This window comes from Coloeus monedula (assembly GCF_965178545.1).
Source record: "Coloeus monedula genome assembly, chromosome: Z".
Lineage (NCBI taxonomy): Eukaryota > Metazoa > Chordata > Aves > Passeriformes > Corvidae > Coloeus > Coloeus monedula.
Genome location: NC_138822.1, coordinates 63,129,359 through 63,143,182, shown reverse-complemented (window position 1 = coordinate 63,143,182; position 13,824 = coordinate 63,129,359). Strand labels below are relative to the sequence as shown.

At 39.9% G+C, this 13,824-nt stretch overlaps 1 protein-coding gene across 2 annotated transcripts in view; it reads left to right on the top strand.

Annotated features, from left to right (window-relative positions):
• MAST4 (microtubule associated serine/threonine kinase family member 4) overlaps window positions 1-12,353 on the top strand; it is a 189,598-nt gene extending 177,245 nt beyond the window's left edge. For both annotated transcript variants that reach the window (XM_082301597.1, XM_082301596.1), the window contains 5 exons: window positions 460-689; window positions 2,375-2,497; window positions 4,277-4,413; window positions 5,109-5,290; window positions 6,133-12,353. In XM_082301597.1, coding sequence (XP_082157723.1) covers window positions 460-689; window positions 2,375-2,497; window positions 4,277-4,413; window positions 5,109-5,290; window positions 6,133-10,010 — 4,550 coding nt within the window. In that variant the 3' untranslated portion in view covers window positions 10,011-12,353. The remainder of the gene's footprint in view (window positions 1-459; window positions 690-2,374; window positions 2,498-4,276; window positions 4,414-5,108; window positions 5,291-6,132) is intronic.
• The last annotated feature ends 1,471 nt before the right edge of the window (window positions 12,354-13,824 follow it).

Sequence of the window (13,824 nt, the reverse complement as noted above, 5' to 3'; positions counted from 1 at the left end):
CTGTTTCTATGTATAAATGAAACCAAGAAAACAGCTATCAATTTATTAAGCACTGCTGGATGTCTTGGGGAATGATTTTTGGGTGTACTCATAATAACATCTGCTACCCTACTCCCCTACTCTAATTTTCTTTTCATCAGTGTTTTGTTACGTAAAGGCTGAGAATTGTTCTGGAAAAGTTTGCAATGAGTGTGTTTCCTGTGCACAAGGAAAAGCAGTTTATATCTAACAAATTAACCCTTGCATTAAACAATACAGTTTACACTCCAGGGAAAAGAATTAAGTTCTAGTATCTGGTTGTTGAAGTTCTTATTCACTAGTATGCACACCAGGGGAGGAGGAGGAGGAGAAGTTGTTTATACAAAGACAATGATATGTTTTAGCACCAAGATATCATCAAGCTAAACAAAATTTGTGTGTGCTCAGAATGTACTCTAATAGGCAGATTTTTTTTTCCAGATGTGTTTGGTGTCTCTCCTTTGGGAAGTCCTATGTCTCCTCATTCCCTATCATCTGACCTGTCATCATCCCGAGATTCATCTCCCAGTCGTGATTCATCAATTGCTGCTGCAAGTCCTCATCAGCCGATTGTAATTCACAGTTCAGGAAAAAAGTACGGCTTCACCATTCGAGCAATCAGGGTTTACGTGGGTGACAGCGATATCTACACTGTGCACCACATTGTTTGGGTAAGATAATACATGTTTTCTTGCTGATACATGGCCACAGAGTACTGTAATGATGGATTTGCTTTTTTGTACCCGTGGTATCTCTCTGTTGACAGTTACTGTGTAAATTACAATGATATGCTAAGCAGTTTCAAGAGCAGTGTTGCCTGTAGGGACTACAACAAGCCATCTTTGGTAGAAGCATTACCTACATGTGATGTTGAACTTCTGCAACTTCACTTTGACTTCTGGCAAGTTTGTCAGTTTTGAAAAATAGTGTCTCGAGTTCAGAGTACTGTGGCTTAGCAAACCAAAGGGTTGGTGCAGACCTTCTTTGATTGGGGCCAGGATCTGCAAATCTAGGAGACTGTAAACAGATGTTGTTGAAAAATAGGTGGAGTTTATTAAACTGCATCAATTAAGGGATTCATGAAAGTCAGCAGTATTTTACTAGACACAAGTAAGCTGATCTCAAGCACTGACTTTCTGTTGTGTAGAAATGTGCAGATCATTTGGAATACCTTTGAAGTTTGTATGGCACAGGAAGAAGATTGAGTGTCTTGAATAAATAATGTATTTTTCATCCTCTCTGCACTACACAGTGGGAGAGAGGCTAAAGGAAAAGACAGCAGCTTTTGCATTTCTTTGGTTGTCAGCCTCCTTAATTGTAAAATAATTATATACTTATGTACATATATATGCATTTATTTCATCATTTATGTTGATAAAACTTACGATTTTATATATTTTATAAATTACACATACATAAATAGTATGTGTATATAAATTATTTCAACTACCCTAAAAAATTACTACAAATTTATCAAAAGACTAAGTTTCGGCCACTGCTTTAAATATGTATTGTAGATTCTGAAGTAGTAGTGCTAATGTAGTGTGTTTCTCATTTTATATTGGTATTGTTTACTGTTTAGACCTATTAATCCATCAAGAACATTGAATCTGGAAAATTGGGTACATTTGGTGGGTAATGGAATAAATTTAAAAAAAAAAGATTTCTTGCCACTGGCGGAACATCACACCAGTGAAAGGAAGGGAAAAAATGGTACCTTGCAGTAAAACCTTGGGGTTTTTTTCAAAGTACTGTAGGTTTGTTGTTTAGCTCTGTTAGCAATGTAGGCTTCAGTAGTGTCTGCATGACTTAAAAAACTCATTAAAAATATAATAAATTATTTAAATCACCTTCAAAATACTTTTCAGTTCAGTTTGTTTTGGTCCTTTGTCACTCTTGTGCTGCACCAGCCCCTCTAATGGGAAGCCTGGTGAATTTGAGCCAAACGGAAACAATCCTTAACCATATGGTAGAGTTAATTTTTATTGTGATTAGAGTACTGCATGTGACCATTACCTTAATTACATTAGTGTTTCTCATTGTCAGACACTAAAAATCTTCACTCAGTTCTGGAATTTTGCAGTGGATAGTGAACCACTCCTTCTTATCATGCATGAAAACTCCCTGTTTTACAGAGCTATCTTACTACCAGTAGCAACCAGCAGTGTTTCAGTGAGCTTTGAAACCATTCCAGGCCCCACCTAAATATAAGGTTTTAGTAAGTAGAGGATGGTGAAAGAGCTGGACATATTTTGCTTCTTTCCTTCCTTTATGTAACTTAGTATCTGTAAGTTTCTTCATTGCCAACTGATTTGGAGTTTATTTTGTGTATATTCTCTTCCTCTGTCTTTTTCAGAACGTGGAAGAAGGAGGTGCAGCTTACCAAGCAGGTTTAAAAGCTGGAGACCTGATTACTCATATCAATGGAGAGCCAGTGCACGGTCTTGTTCATACAGAAGTAATTGAATTGTTGTTAAAGGTAACTCTTGGACAGTTGGAATACAAAAGTGATTGCTGTTTTCACCAATGATGATGGGGTTATGTTTGTTTCTTGAGATTAGTTACTAGATTTTATTGTTGTTAGAAGTACAAACTCTAAGCTGCTATTGCCACAGATATGGAGAAAGGCCAATGGCTTTCATCTATCCTGCTATGATTTTAGTTTCTCTGCCATAAACTGGCACTGATGCAGAGATAGCTGAAGTAGATTCGAGGCAATGACACAAAGAGATGTCTCTGTGTCTCAAGAAAATTGACATTTTCCAGTACCTTCTCTAATGCCTACATCTTCATCAGATAATTATGGCTTTTGACGATGATGATACTTCTCATTTTTCTTCATTAAAAGTGAAATCAGTGAGGAAAAGTAAAAAAGAATGTGAAATATTTCTTTGCCTACTGTACAGGAGCTTGCCTTTCATATTAGAGCCCAAAAGGTTTTTGTCTCATGTATAGCCAGGCATGTCTGACAGAACTTCTTTGATTAATGAAATTCTCATCCTGCAGCTGGACTTTTATGAATAATTTGTCACATATTTTGCTTGCGGAGTTTTCTGAAGTCTCTCCTATTAGAAAATTAATGTTTTTCCTTGAAAACAAACAAAAATCCCCCAACTTTTGTTTTCTCTGTAGCTCATCTTATGTCATTTTTCATGTAATCTTTTTAATGTAGCTAATCTAGGTCAGAATTACTTTAGACAGCAGTATATTTACTTCCTGTATTATTAACAATTTATGGTGTTACATGCAGAGCTCTGCTTGTGAGAGTGAGTAGTCAGTTATAAAAGAAGTCAAAAAAGAGCACTGGCAAGCAGTGAGGTAATTGGGAAATATAAAAAGCATTTCTTTCTTAAGCATATAAAAGCTTAAGAAAGACACAAAATATACTTTTCTTAAGTCTTTATTTTCTTTCTCTGAAATCAGGAGGAACTTCCAAGTTCTCCAAGTTTTCAAGAAACATGTAAGAGAAAATTCTGTGACTTAAGGCAGTCAGCTGTGCACTCCTTTTCTAGGTCAGAAAAAGACAAACATGACAACCCTGCTCACTACTTACAAGAGTAAACTCAAAACAAGATATTATTGTTTATCCTATAGCTTAATTTGTTGGGCTGTATCATAAATTAATTTGGGCTATTGCAACTTCTTTGAAAGGAAGTTCACTGTAGTGGTATACAGTGCTGAGCAGGAGGTATAGATTTTTAAAACATAAAATCAGCAGGAAATACCTGTTTATTTTATTGAGTCATCTTTGTGCAATCAGTGCTAAAGAACTTACGTTAGTTATACTTGTTAACCCTTTTGAACAAGTTAAAAAGATGTTTTGGGATTGACAACAAAGATTCCATTTTTCTCCTCTGTTTCATCATTGTAACAGTTGATGTCCTGAGATGTGGGTGGACCACTGTGCAGTTACAGCTGTTCTTTATGGGAAAATCAGGTGTTTCTGTAGATGCTTTTATCCTGAAATTTGCTGTTAATTCTTGGTGTCCTCCTGCCTAGCTACAATTACTGGAATTACTCCTTGTCCTGGAGCTTGAATGGAGGAAGTTAGGAAATAAGGCAGAGTTTGAGAACTTCCCAATCCTTATTTACTTACCATGCCTGGGAATGTCTGCATAGGGTTCCCTGCAGAAACACCTCTTATTTTGGAGTTCTTTCTCATTGTGTTTGCTTTAATGGTGTAGATTCAGTTTAAGGCAAAGTCGTCTTGTGTTACTTGCATTATGCACACTTAATGCATCTTCCTTCATTTTGGCAGAGTGGCAACAAAGTCTCAGTAATGACAACTCCTTTTGAAAACACTTCCATCAAGACAGGACCTGCCAGGCGAAACAGCTACAGGAGCCGAATGGTTAGGCGCAGTAAGAAGACCAAGAAGAAAGAGAGTTTAGAGAGGTAAATAATGCTTTGCTTTCATAGTCAAGGCATTTCCTTGTTTGTGTGTGTGTGTGTGTATACACAGCAATAAATTTAAAATAGGAAGTTAATACAGTTTTCTCCCATCTTCTGTATTTCTGCCTTCTTTTCTGGGATTCTGTGGCCTTCCAAATCTTGTTTTGCCTAAACTAAATCTGCTAAAATAACCTCTAAAAATAGTGAATAACTGAGGTTGCACCTTAATTTGGCTTAACTATATCTTTTTGCACTTGTTAATTAAACTTCTGACTGCTTATGCTTATGAGCACTTTTAATTGGATAAGTTCATGTAAATATGATATGATAAGTTATGATAAATATGATATGATTTGATAAGTTCATTTGTAAATATGTTGCTAATACTTTATAGATACTTCTTCAGTTTTGATGGGTTGCTAAATTAAGAAAATAAAAGATTTATACTCATAAGGAGGTAATTGTTCTTCTGAAATACAGTGAGTAATTTTAGTGTGAATAAAATCAGCTACAGTGTCTATCACACCTGCTAACAAATCAGGATGTTTTCTAAACTTCGTGATGTGCAGTGTAGTTTGCTTTCATGAAAAGATTGATTTACTATTCTCGTAATATCAACTTGCAAGAGTTTTGCCTGTGGTAGTAGTATCTTCTGTGCATTTTAATTTATGATTAATGCTGTGCTTTTCTCACACAAGGAGAAGATCTCTCTTTAAAAAGCTGGCAAAGCAACCCTCGCCTCTTCTTCATACAAGCAGAAGTTTTTCGTGCCTGAACCGATCACTTTCTTCAGGGGAGAGCTTGCCTGGGTCTCCGACCCACAGCTTATCTCCTAGATCTCCTACCCCAAGCTACCGTTCCACTCCTGATTTTCCATCAGGTGAGTGTGAAGCAGTGGAGGGCAGAGGAAAAGGACTTGAAGGGTACTCTACTTTTTGTGAGCCCGCACAGATCTGATAACACTGCTAAGAACAGTCAGCTCTGACAAGCGTAATCACAGAACAGCTGTTTTCTGTCTGGAATAGGGAAACAGATTCCTGATGCAAAACAAAAAGTGTTTTTATGATACAAAAGCACCTAAAAAGCAGTTGTCTGTAAAGTTTGTCCGAGTGTTTAAATCTCAGTCCAGTGGCTGTAAGTTGAGTAATAAACAGTCCCAATTTGCAGCAAAAGAGAGAATTTTGCCTAGAAGATGCCACATGATAAAAGAGTGAAACTGAGGTAAAAGTTGCTGTATAATGGAACTATCATGGCACTTATGAATGCAGATTTACTGCTGAAAAGATTAGCCGAGTGCTGAAATACGCATCTTTCTGACTTCTAAAACCCTGCTCCTTTTTCCTCTTTTACTTCTGTCACAATTGTAGCGTGTACTAGACTTGACTGCTGTTGTACAATCCTGTGGCAAGGTAAATTATCTGGAAAGCCTTACTCGTTGCTTTGAAGTGTCAGAAAGCATTAGTTATTCTGTTTAAGTAGGAGCAAGAGATAACTTAAAGGGGATGACGGAAGAGAGAGAATGGGAGAAACAGCAAATGTAATTGGAATGGTGCAGGTTATGCAGCCTGTAACCTTTTGCACTTAAAACGTTCCAGATTTTGAAACATTGTGGTGGGAGACAGCATAGGGCTTTTGTTCTGTTTCTCACTGAACATTTAGACAAATTGAAAAAGTCTTGCTAATCTCACGTTTGTTTGCTTGGGGTTTTTGTTCTTTTTGTAGGTACTAACTCTTCCCAAAGTAGCTCCCCTAGTTCAAGTGCTCCCAATTCTCCAGCTGGTTCAGGACACATAAGACCCAGCACTCTTCATGGCTTGGGTCCAAAGCTTGGTGGGCAAAGATACAGATCAGGAAGACGCAAATCCGCTGGCAGCATTCCCCTCTCTCCTCTAGCACGGACACCTTCTCCGACACCCCAGCCAACATCTCCTCAGCGGTCTCCATCACCATTGCTGGGACATTCAATTGGAAATACAAAAATAGCTCAGTCTTTTCCTAGCAAAATGCACTCACCTCCAACTATTGTAAGGCATATTGTCAGGCCAAAGAGTGCCGAGCCACCAAGATCTCCACTGTTAAAGAGAGTCCAGTCTGAAGAGAAACTTGCACCTTCTTATGGCAGTGATAAAAAACACCTATGTTCACGAAAACACAGTCTGGAAGTGACCCAGGAAGAAGTGAATAGAGAACTGTCTCAAAGAGAAGTAACTCTTCAGAGCTTGGAGGAGAATGTATGTGATGTGCCATCGCTCACACGAGTCAGGCCTGCAGAGCAGGGCTGCTTGAAAAGACCCATCTCCCGAAAATTAGGTAGACAAGAATCCATTGATGAGCTAGACAGAGAGAAGCTGAAGGTCAAGGTAGTTATGAAAAAGCAAGATTTTGCTGAAAAAGCGAATCCTGCTATACATGAACCTAGCAGTGAAACAGAAAATCCCAATACCTTAAGATTGGAAGAAAGAGACAAAAAAGCATTCCAGAAGGTTTTAGAAAGATCAAACCAGTTTGAAACGAAAATTGTTACTGTGGAGACCCAATCAGCTGGTGGCATACTCAAAGACACCCTTCAAAAAAATGCAAACTTGAGATCAAATGATGGTGTTGCTTTAGATGTACAGATGTTGTGTCATGGCCCTCCCCCTAATGAACTCAGTCATATTTCTTATGATTTCAAAAGAGTTTCCCCTTCATGTACCCTGCAAGATGTACTACCTCAGTCCTCTGACAGGATGCTAAATGGAAAGGGAGAAAACACAGATAAAATTGTACCAACAAAAGAATTTGTCAAATTTGAAAGATTAGATGGTAAAATTGCAAATATTGATTATCTCAGAAAGAAAATGTCTATTGACGAAAAAGATGACAGTGTCTGTCCAGTCCTAAAACCTAAGATGATGTCTAATGTTCACGAATGCCTTCAACTTAGTGCAGGCAGACCCGTAAACATACAGCAGGACTCCACTGCAGCTGCAGATAGTAGAGCATTTCTTGGCAATGCACATGCTGCTCAGATTAACTCAGTTTCTTTTGTTCCTCTCAAGACCCTGAGTGGCCGAACGGACATGAGTGTGGAAAAATCAGCCCTTATTTCCACTGAGTCTCCTGTCAGAAAAAGTCCATCAGAATATAAACTTGATGGGAGGTCTGTTTCCTGTCTGAAGCCTATAGAAGGCACACTAGACATTGCGTTACTTTCTGGGCCACAGGCTTCGAAGACTGAACTGCCTTTGTGTGTGGTGCCAGAAGCACAGAGCACCAGCAGTGATGGGGGATCTCCTAAACCCCCAGTGCCACAAGGGAGTGGTGGGAAGGTAGAAATGGTCTCTCAGAAAGAGCAGTTATTAAGCTACCCAAAATCTGGCAAAGTCAACATAGCAGACCCTCAGGTTCTACAAGTAGGCAAGAGTTCTCCAAATCCGCCACTCATCTCTATGGCTGCAGAAGCAGTGACAGAGAAAAAGGTTTCTAGTCCAGCTACTAAAGGCAGTATTTCTGTTATTGAAGCTGTTCAGAAGAAAGATACCTCCCCTTCAAAACAAAAGGACAATTCAGTGGAGGCAAAGTCTTGTGTTACTCAAAGTCAGAGTGTTAAAACTACTCAAACATATTCCAAGCCTTCCGCTGGCCAAAGCACTCCTGAAAAAGTTGTAGGAAAAGAGAAACAAATACAAAAAGAGTTGCTTGTCAAACAGCCAGTAGCCCAGAAAGGTTGTGAGCCTATCCCTGCAAAGGTGGAAGTGATCCGGGAGTCATCTCTGAAGGTATCTGTCTCAGACGTCCTGATAACAGCCTGCTCCAAGAGCAGTGAAAAAAATTGTGCTGATTTTGCCATTCCACCTCAGATGCAAGGAAAAATGCAGTCAGCTGGCCCCAAGGCACAATCTAAGGATGGTAGCGAATCACTGAAACAGCTAGGCAAAGATGACAGTGGTGTTTCTAAAAGTTTTGTGGAAAGGGACATAACCAAGCAGAAAGCTGAGTCTAAGAAAGTTGCCACAGAGGCAAAGAGTGAAGCTTTTCCATCCAAATGGCCCGTGCAACCCTCAAGAGATTGTGATCATAAAACTGAGAAGTCTGCACCGGTTTCCTCTGTGCAGAAGGACAGTGCTAAAGATACGGGAAAGAAAGATCAGAAATCACTAACTGATACAAAACTTCAAACTACTGAGAGAGAGCAGGCCAGCCAAGTTCCTCGGCAGCAGCTTAGTGCTTCAGGCTCCCCTGCTGTGAAAGACACAGTAAGCAGACACAGCACTGCAGAAGTTCATGTGGGGGTTCAAGAACATGTGAAGCCTGCTGCCACCTGTGTGGAAAGCATCAGTAATAGACCCAGGCCAGCCTCTGATACAAGTTCCTCCAAGGCTAAGTCCATGGATAAACAGACATTGTCACAAAAACCATATACTCCAACCATAAAAGAAAAAGAAACTGTTACTCATTTGTCTACCAGCTCCCGAAAGGACGGAAAGCATGCCAGTAGAAGTGTCCTAGATTACTTTTCGCCTGTTCCAGGCTCTTCAAGAAGAACAAACAATGAAAATGTGCAGGCTGAAAGGCCTGTGAATTTGGATCATGGCTCAGTCACCACCCTCCAAATGAGCAGCACAGCCCCTGACACTAAACCCAAATCCTCTGCTGTGGGCCCACTACCAGCAGGTCCAGAGAGTTCTAAGCAAATGCAGAGGCAAGATGCAGTGGGCTTGGGGGAATCTACTGATCAAAAGCAACTTCGCTTCAGTGAAAAACAAACCACTGCTCCAAAGTTTTCCGCTGTGAAAGACTGTCTCTTGCTTAACAAAGAGGCAGACAGAAGTCCTAGTAATGAGATGATCTCTGCAGACAAAAGACCTGAAGGAAAAATATGCACTGACGCACTTTATGTTCAGCTTGACAGTGGGAAAGTGGAGCCTACCCTTTGTCTCACAAACTGTGATGTCAGAGGGAAGGGAGCAGAAAAACCGACCGCAAGTAGCAAAACCTGTCAAGATACAAAAGGGAAGGGACAAGTTAATCAGAAACAGCCAGAGGATGCAAACAAGCAGACTGCAGTAAAACATCTGCCAGCTGCCGGTGGGCAAAGTTCTTGTCGTGTGGCTGCAACACCAGGAAAGCCACTGACTTGTTCATCCACTTTCTCTGAATGTAGACAGGAGGTATCTGTTTTATCTTCAGCCAAAAGTGATGCATCTTCAGCAAAGGTTAAACCAGGCTCATCAGAGCTTCCTGCAACTTGCAAGGAACTAAATAAGAAAAGCACCTCTTCCACAGGGAGCAGTAAGGCAGAAATGACTAAGAGTGTTTCACTGGTGGCCTTGCACAGTGCCACTATTGTAGCAGAAGCCCACCACCCTGCTTCAAACCTTGGGGGGAAGCCTGGAAGTCAAGAAAAGCCTCTTTTCGTTAACACTGTGGATGTAAAGGGAAAAGACGCTGTTCTGACTCAGCAGTCTGCTTCAAGAAAACAGAATGTAGGTAAAGATGTATCTAGGTCAGCAGCCACACCTGACCGCCCTAACGCACTTTCAGATGACAAAGACTCAGCTCGGCAGCGTCGAGGAAAGGAAGTTTCACGGAGCAGTGCTCACAAAAAAATGTGTTAACTCTAAGACCTGGCAAGTGTGAATTCAACACTAGCTGAAACAATTTCAAAATGTTGTACTGCCTTTAAACCAGCACTGTGTCGTGTCTTTGTGCGGCAAAGCTTTCATGTCACTGAAGAAACAATACAAGGGGATATGTAAAGAGAGGACTTTTTTTCAAAATGCCTTTCCAATTGTAACCGGTAAAACTGTTACCATATAGTATTTGTACAAAAATACCTTTACAGCCAAGAGCTGTTGAAAATATTTCTTCTGTAAATACTTAGCAATGTGTTTGGGGTTTGAATGTAGCATATATACTTTGCTGCTGGTTGCGTTGTTTACTCTTTCCCTTTTTAAGATAGTTGCTTTGCCACGTATTTGCCATACTCGAATATGAAACCAAATTATTAAAATTCAGACCTGGCATGGACATGCACAAGCACTGGTCTGACTGGAAAAAAAAAAAAACAGGCCACATTTTTACTTACTAAAAATCCTAGATAGAGGCTAAAAAATACTAGTACAGAATAATACGATGACCTATTGTGAGTTTTTACATGTATTTTTAATAATCTGATTTTGATAGTACTGTACTTGGCTGACTGCTTCACCAGATCTAACACAAGACATAACTGCATCTCCCTACTGCGCGAAGTCTGATTAGAATAGATGTCCTTAAGGCTATGGGAAAACCACTTAATTACCAGGGCATACCAGCAAGAGCCGTGTTCTCTGGTGAAATGATGGTTCTTGTCCTGTCTCTTGGGAGTGTATTCTGTGACTTTAACCTCAGACAAGGCTGAAATTCTGAAGCACATGCCATGTGCTTAGTTTTTGCTGCAATCCTCAGAGTTCCTTGAGCTTTTTTAAATTCAGGCCCTTACAGCGTGAGGCACAAGTATAAGCACATGACTTGTAGTACTAGTATGTTCATCCCTCTTCTTAATACATTTAGAGAATACATATTACGGCATATCGGTCTGTTTAACTAGTGTCATACAGCTGGTAGCTCTTTTCTACTTTATGACAAATAAGGTAAAAAGGAAAAAAACACTTCAGTATCGTATCTTCAAAAAAGTTTAGGCTATCTGACTCATTTTAATACCTAGCTGGGGCCTTATGTTGTAGACTTAACTTGCTGTTTTTAGCAGGTAATCCTGGGTTTCATATTCATTTTGAAATGCATTGAGTAGCTCCATACATTTCATAACATAATCTTTTTATTTGTATGCAAAAAAAAGTTCAATACTGTAATTACAAAAGAAGCATTTTTTAACAAAGGAACTTGTTGGAGCTATTTGGTGCTAGAATGTTACTGTCTTTTTACTTTTGCTAAGCCTTATTTAAATTTTATATACTGTGGAACATGTAGACTTTGATCATTTTTGTGTGGTGTATTTAGCTTGTTTTGAGGGATGAAAGGTAAAATTTGAAACATGTACAGAAGCACTACGAAATACCCTTGCAGGCGCATGGGTTTTAATAATTGGGGATCAATAGAATGGTCGTTTTGCTTATTTCTGTTTTCTGTAACCACAGTAGAGCTAGGCCCCTACCTTTTTCACCAATGCTTATGGTTTGTTTTTCTGTCTCAAAAGCTAGAAAATTTTTCATAAAAGCACAGTGTAATCTTGACTTGGAGACTTGTGTGACAACAGACAGTGTGCAGAATTAATTTCCCTCTGCTGAAAACTTTATTACACTGATTGAGTTGAATTACAGCAAACCTGTAAGGAAAAGCCAATATCACAAACAACTCCTGATTTTTCATGTGGCACTAGTACATTCATACTGCCTTTGATGCATTCAGAAAGGAGCTAGTAAGCAGTGGATAATAATTTTTGAGAAGTTTTAAAAATAAAATGGTCTCGACATTTACAGTTCATCTGTGCTTTGGCAGTTAATACAAATGAATGCTAATGCACTTCAAAATAACATTTCTGTCTGGGAGATACTTCCTAGTTTACAGTCTCTGCATTTTTTCGACTATGCTCTGTTTCCTTTAAAACACATCTAGCTTTTGTTTACAGTATACCTTTATGAATATTTTGTATTATCACTTCTGACAAATAAGTTCTTTGCATTTTGGAAGTGTAACAGTGCATAAGCTTGTGTTTATGTAGTACCTGTTTGTTGGTGTTTACCTTATCAGTGAGCTGTTAGAGATCCTCCTGCCTGTGTTCTTCTTGGTCAGTCTTAATGTGATTGTAGATCTGATGTGTTCTTTTGTAGACTTCCTGCAGTAGATTTCTCAGCTTACAAAAAAAAATTTAAAAAAAAAATGTTAGGGTCTGTGCAATAAAGTGTTTGCAGTCTTATTTTCTCTGAGAAACTCCTTATGGATGTCATAATTGTTATATATTGAACATGATTATTTATACTTATGCAGTTGCATAACATTGAAATAAAAATTAGCATGAAACTGTTGTGTTAGCATTTTTTCTTGGACTGCTTTCAGTGCTGTAATGTAAGGCACATCTCTGCTGTACTCAGAGGTTGGCAGTTTTGGGGTTTTTTGGGGCTAGCTCAGTGCACCCCTTAAGGCATGTGCTGGTGGAGGGTTTTGCATGAGGGAATGCAATTTGGTCTGGGGACAGAGAAGGTGTGCATGGCTGAGCATCTCATCTCAAGCTATGTCTGGAACCTCTGCTCTGTACTGGATAGATGGGTGTGGTGTGGTGTGGTGTGGTGGTGGATGACACAGCCTGACTGCTGCTTCTATGGGCAGTAGCCTGGAATGTGACATTTAAATACTTTCTGCAAAACATGTATCATCATGCATTACTACAGGAGCAGGATATATTGAAGTACACACCTCTTTACTGTTCCCCTGCTTGTAACTGCAGAGCTGCCCAGCAGGTGGGAATTTGTGTTCACCTTTTATTATTGCATTGTTTTCTCTGCATTTTTCCTCTGTACAGAACTAAGTGGAGCAGTGTTATAGCATCACTTTTGCTGCTTTTCTCTCTGTGTGAAAAATACAGGAGAGGGGAAGCTGCAGTTCACCCCCAAATTTTCCAATTTGCTGCAGCCCACCAGAAGGCAGATAGTCTTGCAAATCTGGTGTGCTGATGAGGGGTGATGTGTTGAGGAGAGAAGAGCAGGATCCAGCAGCTGAGGCAAAGGAAATTACAAGAGTTGAGAGTTGACTGAGTCTCATGCCTCTTCTGCTGTGCTGTCCCTGGCTGTGGACAGCACAGTCATCTCTGCCAGGGGAGGCATAGAAACCTGCATGCCCAGAGTGAGCCTCCAGAGTGTTGTGGGCCAGAGGAAGGGGGTGGTATGTGGAGTTTGTGTTTAGGAGGAAGTTGGGAGAGATGGGTTATCACTGTTATATCTGGCATGGTCTGTCACCTTCATTTTGCTTCTTACCTGAGATGGGAATGCTTCTGTGGTATGAAAGGGACTGTGAGCTCCCTTCCTCAGCACTGAACTCTCAGTTTGCTAAACCCCCGTTTGCTCCTTATTGTAGTCTTACGTAGCATGCAAGACTTTGTAGGGACATCCAGCTTGATTTGGATCAGAACTCAGCAGGCAGATCAGAAGGAAAAGATCACAGGACAGGAGGATACTGGAGGGTGTATGGATGCATGTCCCACTGCATGCTTTAGGTTAGCAACAGTTTTTCTTTCCACTGACTGTATCTGTAGTATAGTAGCTGACTAGAACTGACTAGATCAATCTCCCAGATATCTGCCAAGGATGTATTTGAATGAACTGAGTTTAGGAATCATAGAATGGTTTGGGCTGGAAGGGACCTGAAGTTCCAACCACCATGGGTAGGAAGCAATGCTAGAGGTTATAGTTCAAGAGGCAAAAAGTTGTGAGCATC